Source organism: Diabrotica undecimpunctata, chromosome 3, assembly GCF_040954645.1.
Source record: "Diabrotica undecimpunctata isolate CICGRU chromosome 3, icDiaUnde3, whole genome shotgun sequence".
In the NCBI taxonomy this organism is placed as follows: Eukaryota; Metazoa; Arthropoda; class Insecta; order Coleoptera; family Chrysomelidae; genus Diabrotica; species Diabrotica undecimpunctata.
This window is the reverse complement of record NC_092805.1, coordinates 103414423-103427443: the sequence shown is the minus strand read 5'-3', so window position 1 is coordinate 103427443 and position 13021 is coordinate 103414423. Positions and strand designations below refer to the sequence as shown.

At 34.0% G+C, this 13021-nt stretch overlaps 1 protein-coding gene across 2 annotated transcripts in view; it reads right to left on the bottom strand.

Annotated features, from left to right (window-relative positions):
• gcl (germ cell-less) overlaps nucleotides 1-13021 on the bottom strand; it is a 116008-nt gene that overhangs the window by 78590 nt on the left and 24397 nt on the right. For both annotated transcript variants that reach the window (XM_072526453.1, XM_072526452.1), the window contains exons 5-6: nucleotides 7774-7975; nucleotides 5166-5384 (exon numbers count right to left, since the gene is read on the bottom strand). In XM_072526453.1, coding sequence (XP_072382554.1) covers nucleotides 5166-5384; nucleotides 7774-7975 — 421 coding nt within the window. The remainder of the gene's footprint in view (nucleotides 1-5165; nucleotides 5385-7773; nucleotides 7976-13021) is intronic.

The window sequence follows — 13021 nt, the reverse complement described above, 5'->3', positions numbered from 1 at the left end:
GATCTCTATATTATGTATTTACCTGACTTTGCTTATTTGTCTTTATTTTTGTATACTTACCTTTGACTTTGATTATTAACTAGACTTCATACTATGTGTATAGAATGCTATTTTGCAAAAGAAGTTGTTGTACTTCCGAAGAAGAATTTCTGAAGACAGAATTCTTCAACAATGTATATCTGAATATATCAGATGCATTGCCCCTTTGTTATTATTATTTTTGTTATTGTGGGCCTGAGCTTTGATGCAGATGTACATTCGTACCACTGGATCTTCCTTAAATGGTGGGTTGTCTCCAGGGTATGGCGTCGGGGGGTTCATGGCACATAGGGCTGTCGTCTCCGAGGAGCGCTGTCGTGGTTTAACCGTGGGCTATGGGCTACTGCGTTCATACCAACATGGTTTCAATTGATCCTTTGGTAGGGTCCATGTACAGTACCAAAGTCTACAGATACCCGATTACTTTAAATGAATTTTTTCCCTTCATTTTTAGTCTGATGAATACTAAAATTCATTGGGTAATATGCATTTATATTCCCTTGAGCATTCCCCTCAAAAACTGTATATTATAATTATTGAATTTTTATTATAAACTTTATGCTACACCATCTTACTGCTTACTTTATAACAGTACCTATTTAATTTCAGTTTAATGAATACTGAAATTCATTGAGTAATTTTTTTTATTTTTCCAGAGATATTCTCTGTAGTAGTTTATTAATATTAGATTAATAATTTTAGTGTGATGAATACTACAATTCATTGGGTAATTTTTTTTATTTTCCCCAGATTAACATCTGAAAATTATTTTGCTATTTTTTTTTTAAATATAGCAAATTTGAGTTATACTTTAAATTTTTTATGAATAGTAATGTATACTTAATTACTTATATTCATTAATTTAATTATTTTGTTATATATATTTTTTAAATAACATATAACAAATTTTAGTTTGACGGATACTACAATTCGTTGGGAAGTATTCAATTTCCCTGAGTAATACTCTAAATTTTTTTTTTATGATCATTCTTTTGTTATTATATTCATTAACTTGATTGCTTTGTTATAAAGTATTTATTTTTGATTTGTTACTACAGATTACTACTGCATATATTTATTCCTAGGTAGAACATTGTGTTCTTGTTTTCTTTGAGAAAAATTTCTCAGTTGTGTTCGAAATTTTTCTGATGGGTGGTAGGAGTGTGTAACGTTATAAACGTCACATCTCTATTAATTTATATTTTAATAATTATTTCATTTTAATTTCTTTATTAATTTATTAATTTCTTTATCTTCAGTTTAATTTTTACTATTTTTTTGTTTATAAAAATAGTTGGCGCCCCTGTTTTTCTCTTCTTCCTCTGTCTTTATTTTCTCTCTTTCTGTCTCATAGAATAAATATTTGCCCTCTCACTTTTGTTCGGCAGACTATTCTGTTCTGTGTTGACTGACAAGCTAGTTTCATGATATCTATACCAACATTCTATGACATCTGTGCTAACTTCATTCAGTCTCCCACTTTCTGTCAAAACAACTTTTCTGTAGTGGGATTATTTTTTGCCTCTTTTTGAAATTTATAAAAGAAGGCAAAAATTATTATAAGACTCATTTTTATGGTCTACAACTTCTCTTGGGTTTATTGGAGATATAAAACTTATTGGTTTACTGGACATTTTATTTTTATTGGACATTTCATTGGATCTATTGAATTTATTGGTTTATTGGACACCAAAACTTAGTCAGGACATACAGCCACGTGTGACTGCAGCTCTCCAGAAGTCACAACTTCTAAGTGGAGGATCCAACAGCTAGAACACACAAGCCGCCCATCGAAGCAATAAGTAACACTTATAACTGTTAAGCTTTGGCAGGGTTAATTATTGTTTTTTTATTGATTTAAATAAATATGATTGGTTAAAATTTGTCTTATTTGCTGTCAAATGAGAACTCAGGTTCAATCCCTAGTTTAAGACAAGACGAACTCACCCTTGAGATACTGAGCTAGGCAAGGTATAGACGATAAGCTCCCATGGTTGATTGAGATATTATTTTTACAATAGTATTTCAATTCTCTTTGGTAGTCTTATCGTTACAAAGTGTAAGTCTACAACCGTACAACCCCAACAATTTGCTGGGTGGTTCATGCCACAATTAATACTTTTTGGTTCAGAGAATATATGTTGATTGCATATATAGGTAATACGCTTCCCGGTACATCTGACACGCATTCGTTTTATTGCACAGAAAGCCGTGCGTGCTTAACAACTACTTGTTACACTTTGGTATTAGTTTTGACTTCTTAATCGATTTTATTTTTACTCTAGTACTTTAGTTCTCTTAAAAAATGTAATATCCCCATCATCGACCTAGTTTCTTAAGAATTATAATATTCGTTACAAAGGAAGATTTTACTTCATTTTAAGTTTTTTTTAAACTATAGTATACAGCCAACCACTGGGAATTTCCCCTTTAAATTTTAATTTTAATTAATCAATTCATGAACTGAATTTAAAAAATTCGTCAATTCATTGTTAAGGTAGCGTTGCGCACCAAGACACCAAGACATGACAAGACAGCGACATATGCGAAACGTGCGTCTATACTTCAATATATCAGAAGATGTAGAAAAAGGTATAATAACTTCGAAACTATTCTTTAAAAGATGTTGCGAATGAAAAAAAAAAACGGAGGTGTATAAATTCTTTATTTAAAACGAGACACGAGGAAGGATTTTATAGTGTATATAACTATTTAATCATCCATCATCATAGCCACTAACTCTTTTAACCAATCGTCTTCCTCACTAATAAATTGAATTTTGGATATTATTATTTTATTAGATTAAATTGCGACATTAAATGTCGCGCAACGACCCACTCCACTACTGTTCTTGAGAGTGGCGAGACATAAACAGACGACAGTCGTTTGTCGCCTGTCTCTGTCTGGGGCTGCCAAACAACCTTAATATACACTCACCGACACCAAAAACGGATATCCTTAGAATTTCTGACGGAATTGCTTTGATCCTTTAATTTTTTTCAGTTCTTTTTACAAATTAGGCAAGCAATAAACCAGGTTTAGCGGAAATCCCTAAAGATAGTTTTTAACGAGAATTGTCTTTTAAATTCAAATTTTCTAGATATTGATAGAAAATTTAGTTATCAGAAGCTTTAGAAGTTATCATTTTATCCTTACTTCAGTAATAAAAGGAAGCTGCGCACTTTTAATTGTTTTTAATATTACATTTCTATTAATTGATGTCAAAAGTGTTTATTATATTATTATGGTGCTTGTGTCAATTCTTGCCAATTTCAAGATGTCTTTGAGTGCAAAAATTGTAACTATTGTAAGTCAGGTTTACGTAGCTAATAGATACGGAGTTTTACGCAGTACAGTACACCGTGTCTATGCTCGTTTTATGGAGACAGCAGCTTACACCCGACGTCCTGGAACAGGTCCCCAGAGAAGAACTGCTCATCGGTATGATCGTTTTATAGTGTCTTCATTACTACGAAATCGTCATTCAACTGCTATAGAGGTTAGAAACAGTGTGTCAAAAACATTAAAAGTGAACGAACCATTAGAAGACATTAGAAGGTAAATAAGGCTAATTTGAATGCTCGAAGACTCGTTACAGGATCCAAATTTTCCAGGGAACACCATTGAGATAGATTAAATCTCACTAGGGAGAATCGCGATTGGAATTCAGACAATTGGAGAAATATGATGTTTACCGATGAGTCTAGATTTTGTCTACGTTCCCCGGATGGTCGCGGAAGAGTCTGCAGAAGAGATGGTGAATGGTATGCCGAATGTACTTTTAGCCCTAGATTAGGTTTTCAATGGAGTTCAGTTATGGTATGGGCTGGTACATCTGCAGAGGTGAGTACAGAATTGTACGTTGTCCCTAGGGGATATCTGATCTATATATATATATATATATATATATATATATATATATATATATATATATATATATATTATATATATATATATATATATATATTATATATATATATATATTATATATATATATATATATATATATTATATATATATATATATATATTATATATATATATATATATATATATATATATATATATATATATATATATATTATATATATATATATATTATATATATATTATATATATATATATATATATATATATATATATATATTTATTTATTTATTGGAGAAAATGTCACACTGATGGGATGGCCAGCGTACACTCCAGATTTAAATCCCATCGAGCATATTTGGGACAGGCTTGGTAAAAGTATTCGAAGCCGGGTACCTGCTCCTCTTACCTTAGGTCTAAAAATGGCTCTTTTAGAGAAATGGGAAGCAATCCCACAGAACGAAGTTTTAAACTTAATTAACAACGTACCTAGAAGAATGATTGCCGTTATACAGACTCGTGGAGGTAATAAGAGGTATTGATTAAATCTAGAAGTAATTTGTATAGGTTTCCTTGTTATTTTTATTTTGTTTTAGTAAATAGGTACCAATTTGTTTTATTTTTTTTTTGTACAAATTTATAAGTTTATAGAATTCTCTTTAAATAAAAGTTTTTGTTGGATTAGATTGGCAGAGCATGGCAATCGTCGATAAAAGTTACAATAAAAAAAGAAGCGTGTTTCGACAATTTTATCAAAAATTCAAGGGTGCCCGTTTTTCTTGCTGGTGAGTGTAATTGCAATGAGAGCAGACATGGAGAGACAACAATCGGTCTTGCCTATCTGTTGCATGTCTAGGTCGCGGAATGCTACCTTTAGTGTTCCCCTATAATTAATTCCTCCCTTAAAAAGATAGAGACCACAACCAATCAATTTATTTCACAGAGGAACCTAAGCGGTTTTTTTACCCGTATCGAAATTCTAAAAAATTAACGAATTTTATCTTCTTATCTGTTTAAAAAAAACCTATGATAAGGTTATGATACTATAATAACATTAATTTCTTAAAAACTGGACAATACGATACAGAACGCATGAATACAAAACGATATATAAGCAGAGAGAATTAAACTTAATTCTAATATCGTAGCATTAGCAATATTTATTATTCAACAAATAAGAATCAACATTTCTATAATCGACCTATCACATCTATATAACGACTCATGTTAAAATTGCGCATATATATTAAAAACACTCACCTTATAGCTACGTGTCTTGTTGTTTGTAAACTTAAAAGCTGCCCAAATTCAGACCTGTGATTCCTCTTAATGGAAATCGTCGAATCGTCCGTAATCATCAACAAATCGACACCAAAATGGAATCCCGTCCATCTCCAAACGTGTCTTTCCTTGGCCGTTAAAACACGTCCACATCTTAAACTAGTTGCTAAGAAGACTTCGTCGGAGATGTCGCTGGGTCTGCAATGAAAGAAAAATACAGCTAATAAAATATTTTTTTCTTTAATAATAAAAGGTTCTATTAAGAACTCAATTCTGTTTTCTTCTGATATTTTCGTCAAGTGAAAAGAGGGTCAAATATGCTGGTATACCTTAATCCTCTAATGTATAGTGTAGCGTGTGTAATGTAATGATAAACTCCTTTTTCTTACTTCTAGTAATGATACATTTTAAAAATGTCTATGAATACTAGGGCGGTTTAATAAGTACTTAGCCTACAAAAGAAAAATGAACATTTTGGAAAAGTGGCGATTTGTTTCAACATAGTGTACTTTTATCTCGATACACTTGACCCAGCGATGCTCTAACTTCTTTAACCAGTCTGAAAAATAGGTTTTCTCGAGGTCTGCAAAGTAGGCTTCCGTGACGGCGATGGCCTCTTGTTTCGACTTAAATTTTTATCTGACGAGTGTCTTTTTTAAGTTTGGAAACAAAAAAAAAAAAAGTCACACCTGGCCAACTCTAGAGAATATGGAGGGTAAGGTAACAGTTCGTAGCCCAATTCGACAAATTTCGCGGCGGATGTATGAGCCGCTGCGTTATCATGGTTGAAGAGTGCCTTTTTCTTGGCTAAATGGGGTCGTTTTTCTGCAATTTGGCGTCGAATCGGCCCAATAATTCGGCGTAGTAGAGCACTGTGACCGTTTTGCCCCTCACCAGGTAGTCGACGTAGATCACCCCTTGTGAATCCCAGAAAATGGTGACTATCACCTTTCCGGCCGATAGAACAGTCTTCGCCTCCTTCGGAGCACGTTCGCCGGGTGCCGTCCACTTTTTCGACCGTTCCTTCGTCTCTGGTGTGTACCAGTGGATTTATGTTTAGTCGACGGTTACGAAACAACGTAGAAACTCCTTCGGATTACGCTTAAATAGCGTCAATCACTACTCTGAACTGGTCTCACGGTTGAGCTTATTGTCTGGAGTGATCAAACGCGGAAATCATTGCACCGACAACTTTCTCAAGCAGGATATGACATATGCAGTCTTTTGAGATGCCTACTGTCTCAGCTATCTCGTGTACCTTCAGTCACCGGTTTGTCAATACGAGATCATGGATTTTTGTCACGTTATCCTCTGTGGTAGCCGATTTCGGGGCACTTGGGCGTGGCTCATCAAAAAACCGACGTGCAACCACGTTGAAACTCGTTAAATCAATTTTTGAGGGTTGTCATCGAAGGAGAAGAGTCATCGACGAGTCATCCAATGGCTCTTTGATTTCGCTGCGCTTTCCCTTGCAAAAACAAGAATCGAATCACCGACCGATATTGCTCTTTTTCCATTTTTCTAAAATCCGCGGACACGCAAACTTTCACACAGGGTCAAAACAAAACTACGAGTCCGATTCGGCTGAAATTTTGAAATTAACCGTCTACGAGAATTTATTACACGATAATATATTTATCTTGAGATAGTGGCACCATCGGGCGGTGAGGCTAAGTACTTATCGGACCGCCTACGTATATAGTTCTAATACTATTTAGGATATATACTTTCATTCTAATTAAGTATCGGCATATATACAGGGTGGTCCTTAACTAATTGTACAAAAAGAAACAGTAGATTCTACACTTTAAAATATTACGATTTAAGCCACATTGCTTTAATAAAATGTTGATATTAAGAAAGATATAGGGTGTTACTATGGTAGACTTCCAATTTATGTTGTATAGGATGGGAGATAAATTGTGTATTACGTGTCAGTATGGGTAGGTTTATGAAATACGGAGAACTCATGTTTGTTTTGAACTCTGACAATATTTAAATCTAGAAAATTTATGGATTGATTCTGTTTTGTTTCAATTGTAAATTCAATATGACTATGGGGTGAATTAATATACGATAAGAATTGGTCAAGTTGCCTGTTAGTTCCTGTAAAACACACCAGTACATTAGTTCCACCAATATAAAAACTGGATGTTTTGAAATCTTTGTTTCTAGATAATCCATAAAAATATCTGATAGCAATGGGCTTACCCATTATAAGTCCTGTACTGTTATTTGTATATATTTGATTATTAAATTCAAAGTAGTCCTGGTTTAAATTAATTACTTTATGCATATTTTTTGACCAAATATAAATAGTATTAGGTAATAATAAATCTTTTTTACATCGAAATATTGTATCTAAAACCGCTTTGTAGCAAATGAGCACAACACAAAAAAAAATTAATCGAAAAATAAAAATTTGCGCATTAGAAGATTATCACGACAGCAAATCTACAGATGCTTCTACTAGACGTTCTGTAGACATCCTTCACAAAATCTGACTAATCTTATTAAAAAACTAATTATTCAACTAATACTCATTCAACTTATACGATCAACTAATTATTTATTGTTTATTACTTACCCTTTGTCATCGTTTTGATTAATCCTTAGAACATTCTTCCATTCTTGCAGAATCACAGAATCGAGCCAAGTTCTTGGAATAATATTATCTCGAAGTATCAATATTACATCGTGTTGGTGAGCTATTAAATTTTGTAATCTAAGGCCAAGGAATACTGATATGAATTGTTTCCCTTCAGCGGTCAAGAGATATGGTAAAGTTTCTACAAAAATATTAAGTTAATTAAAAGATTACGTACAGTGCGGTCAAAATAAGAATAAATAGGTTTAAATAACATATATAGGTAGCAACTGATAAGTTGCTACAGAGTTACTACAGAGCTGCTGCATATGTTAGGGCCCATCGACAGACTACGTCTCAGGATCAGCAACCGCAATTGGGAGCGTATTTATTAAGGTCTGATAAATTCTCGACCTCCCGCATGATTTTTCCCCGTGTTAGTAGATGCCATGTAAACTTACGTAATTCCAGATAGCAGAAGTAGTTGCGTTGAGCGAAGTCTGTAACGCGTCCGTCACTTCAATAATTCTTTAATCACTTTTAAATAAAAATTTTTAACCCAATTTCCATTAATATTTTTAATTTTTAATTTCTAAGTTGGTATTAAACAGCGACTCCAAGCGGCAATTTTGCCAGATATGCTCTCACAGACAAGCAATTAGACCCACTTCTGTTCTGACTCTGGGTAAAGAAGTTGGGTTTAAAAAGTAGGTGGCCAGGGATGGCTTAGAAGTTGTTTTTTAGAATATTAAAGTTTTTTGAGGAAGAAGAAGTTGCAGAAAGTTTTGTTTTTTTTTTTGAGTGTCCCGTTTGGTTTGTAGCCACTCTGAGCCGGTAAGTGTATCCAATTATTAATAAAAAAATATAAAAACCATCAGCCATTTTTATTTCTAAAATATTGTCAATTTTCCTTTGATAGTTGATATATCTATCTTTCATTTCTCACATCATTTCATTAAGAAACATTCTGGATTTAAATATAGTAATGATATAAAATCATATGTATTTTTTATTTTACTTCCCGGCCTTAAAAACATATAATTATCTATCTTTAAAATTATCTATTAGCTATTAAGACTATCTATAAAAATATTCTCTCTCATTCCGTTCTTTTATATTCTAAAATATATCCATAGCATGCTTTTCGTTAAAATTATCTATTTAATCAATCCATTTTACATACAATATTGTCAAACCATACGAAGGTCACATTATTTAAAAAACCATTAAGGTTTTTTTTGCTTTCATACTTCATGCTTTCATAACTAACTTTTATACTACCTTTCAAGGTTAATAAACCTTGTGTTTTCCCTACTTTTTATCAAGAGTAAGAAGGAACTCTAACACAAATGTTCTTTTTAGTCTACTATAGGAGTCAAGGGGAAGAAGTCTTTATTTTGTTTTTTTATGGGATATTTTTTTTTAAAGAGGGTTAAGATATTCCCTAGTCGGAGTTATACCTAATTCCAGGGTTGATTCTCCTCTGTCTTAGCTGTTCCCTTTTTTTAAACAATTTTTGATTGTTACCAATCAAAAATTTAGTTATTGCCGACAATTCAAAGAATTACCTCCTTTTAAATGTAGTTAGATTGGGTTTTTCGATTAACCTTGGGTAAACCTTTACGTTTTAAGTTCAAAGCTACCATACATTTCCAACGTTAAAAAAACTGTTTTTTGCACATAGTAACAAAAAACACCATTATGCTGTTACTAGCAAAGTTTTTTAATATTCTAACTCTACAATTCTAAGTTACGGTAAGATCAATAATGTTTTTAATAGATAATATATGGTAGCTAATTATAATTTATTCTCTTTCAGCCCTGAAGAAGCCAAATTAATTCTCTTTGGCGAAAACGTTCGGCGAAACAATTGATACTCATTAGAGTCTTTCTTGCAGATTTCCCCAATATTTAAGAGTTTACTATTTAACTTATCTGCAAAGATTAAATTTCTTTTCTATATATATATATATATATATATATATATATATATATATATATATATATATATATATATATATATATATATATATATTATATTACCTTCTCATTCATTTTCTCATTTTACGGTCTCTGTAGGGCATGCAAATTGGCCGAATCCTCTTTTGAGTGTCAAGTAGTCACTCTCCGGCACATTCTGCTAGCCAGCTTTAATTTATTTGTTTTTGTTACTAGTCTTCAAAATGAAGTGAGTGAAGTAGTAAAAATTGTTCGCAAACGAAGGTTTAATCCCAAGGGAGATCCATTTGCGGATTATACATGTTTATGACGACTTTTCACCTTCAATATGTATCGTGAAGAAATAAGCAGCCGAGTTCGAGATGACTTAAACATGCAAAATGATCCACATAAAAGACCGGTGTATGAAGGTGGGTAAAATTGGTAATGTTCTAAAAATACTAAAGGTAATATCTTTCACCAGGTATTGAACATGAAAAAGTTTTGAACAAGAGGGAGCCACGTAGGTTCAATGAAGATCACAAACGTATTCTCATGACTTTCCGAGAGGAAGGTACCTGGCGCGATTTAAGAAAAACGTCATTTTCTACTACAGTGTATAGAAACCGATTGTTTATCTCCAGATAGGATCTTGCCGGTGGTTTAAGGTTGGTAAAGGATCTTGGAGGCAGTATGGGTTGCCGATGCTCATACTGTAATAAAACTCCGAGTAATGTCCACTGTTTCCGACGAAAGAGTCGGAGGTTCTAGAAATAGAACTCAGCTTCTGCCAACAAATCCTACTCTCACGTCCCCGAAGGCTTTTGCCGCGTAACCACTGGGTGCATGGCGTACAATGGTTGTACGTTATGTAGCAGACGAGAGGGGGTGAAAGGCGAGTTTCTGGCGCCTAAAAACTGGAACATATCGGCTAAGGGAATAAACCCTGACAGAAAATTCTGGTTCTCCAGGTTGGGGGTTGGGCAATGGGCCGGTAACCCGTTACCGTAAAAAGTGTAACACCACGAAACCTTTAAATAAGCCTCGGATAGATCGGTCTTATCGACGACGACTTAAGCAAAGAAATATGGACTACGCACTCGGTACCTGGAATGTCCTGACATTGAATAAACCAGGAGCACAATCATCATTACTTAACGAGCTCAGAAAATACAAAATAGAACTAGCAGCAATACAAGAAACTAAATGGCTAGGACACGGAATAAAAGACATAAAAACGCATACAATACTGTATAGCGGAAAAGAGAGCGAAAAGAAAGAGTTCGGAGTAGCTTTCATAGTTGACAATAAGATAAAACACGCCATATTAGATTTCAAAGCAGTGAATGAGAGAATATGTAAACTAAGAATAAAAACAAAATGCTTTAATCTCTCAATCATTAACATACACTGCCCAACAGAAGAACATAGAATGGAAATAAAAGAAGATTTCTACGAACTGCTAGAAGAAGTATACGACAGCTCACCAAGAAACGACATCAAGATCGTACTAGGAGATATGAATGCTCAAATAGGCAAAGAAGAACTTTTCTTAGGAACCATTGGTAAACATTCACTCCATAAAAATACCAATGAAAATGGAGAATTACTTATCAACTTTGCCAGTAGAAAAAACATGATCATAAGTTCCACTTTTTCCCACACCCCGACATACACAAAGCGACATGAATTATGCCTGTAGGAACAACCGCCAACCAAATTGATCATGTCTTGATAGACAAACGGGCCGCAACAAGCATACAAGATGTGAAGAGCCGAAGAGGAGCATACTGCGGATCTGACCATATCCTAGTACAGATAAAATACAGATGCAGAATTCACAGAAACAGGAGGGAAAGACAGGAACAAAGAACAGAACAGCTAGATATACAACAATTGAAACAACAAGATGTCAAACAGAACTATGAGAGAGAAATAACACAAACACTGACAGACACAGGCAGTCTAGGCACCGAAGAACATTGGGAAGAAGTCAAAACAAAAGTTATTGACGCAGCAAGAAAAATCATAGGCAAGAAAAAGAAAAATACAAAAAGCGAATGGTTTAATGACGAGTGTAATAAGGCCATACAGAAAAGAAATGAAAAACACAAGAAATATATGGAAAGAAGAACCAGAGAAAGAAGGGCAAGTTACCAAGATGCAAGACGGAGGGCCGACAAAATATGTCGAACAGAGAAAATAATATACGAAAACGGCAATATACAGAAAATGGAAGAAAATCTTCAAAGCAACAATATAAGACAGGCGTACAGATATCTACGCAATTTAAGAGGATACAAACCCCGAACAAATCTATGCAGAAATCAAGAAGGGCAAATAACCAGTGATCTAAAAGAAATAAAATCGGTCTGGAAAACCTATTTCCAAACTCTTTTAGGGACACAAGAAAATGAAGAGCATATGGACATGCATCACAATGAGGGAGACACCGAAAATATAGAACCCCCAACGATGGAAGACAGGTAAAACAGGCAATACGAGCACAAAAGAAAAATAAGGCTCCAGGTATTGACAACGTCCCCCCTGAGCTATATAAATTAGGTGGCGATCACCTAGTAGGACAAATGCATATGCTCATGAACAAGATTTGGAATGATGAAAAGATTCCTAATGATTGGAAAACCGGGATTATATGCCCAATATATAAAAAAGGGGATAAACTGAAATGCGAAAATTATCGCGCCATAACCCTTTTGTGCACGGCGTACAAAATTTTTACTTACATACTAAACAAACGACTCCAACAACTAACTGAAAATATTGTCGGGGAATATCAAACCGGTTTCCAACAAGGAAGATCTACAACTGACCAACTATTCACAGTGAAATAAATTTTAAACAAATAGTGGGAATACGACATTGACGTCCACAACATATTCACAGATTTCAAACAAGCCTACGACTCAATTAATAGGAACAAGTTATATCAAATATTGCAGAGGTTTAATATCCCCCAAAAATACATCCGACTGGTAAAAACAACAATGGATTCGTCTATAGCAACTGTCAGAGTCCAAAATGAGCTCACTGAAAACTTTACAATAGTCCAAGGATTAAAGCAAGGAGAGTGGCTAGCACCGACACTATTCAACCTGACCTTGGGATATGTGATAAGACAGCTGAATATAGGAAGAGGTAATCTCCTAACAAATAAAACAATACATATTGCCTCCTATGCCGATGATATCAGCATCATGTCTCGCAGAACAGAAGAGGCGGCAGAAATATATTCACAATTAAAAACAAAGGCAAAAGAGACCGGACTAGAAATAAATATTCAAAAGAC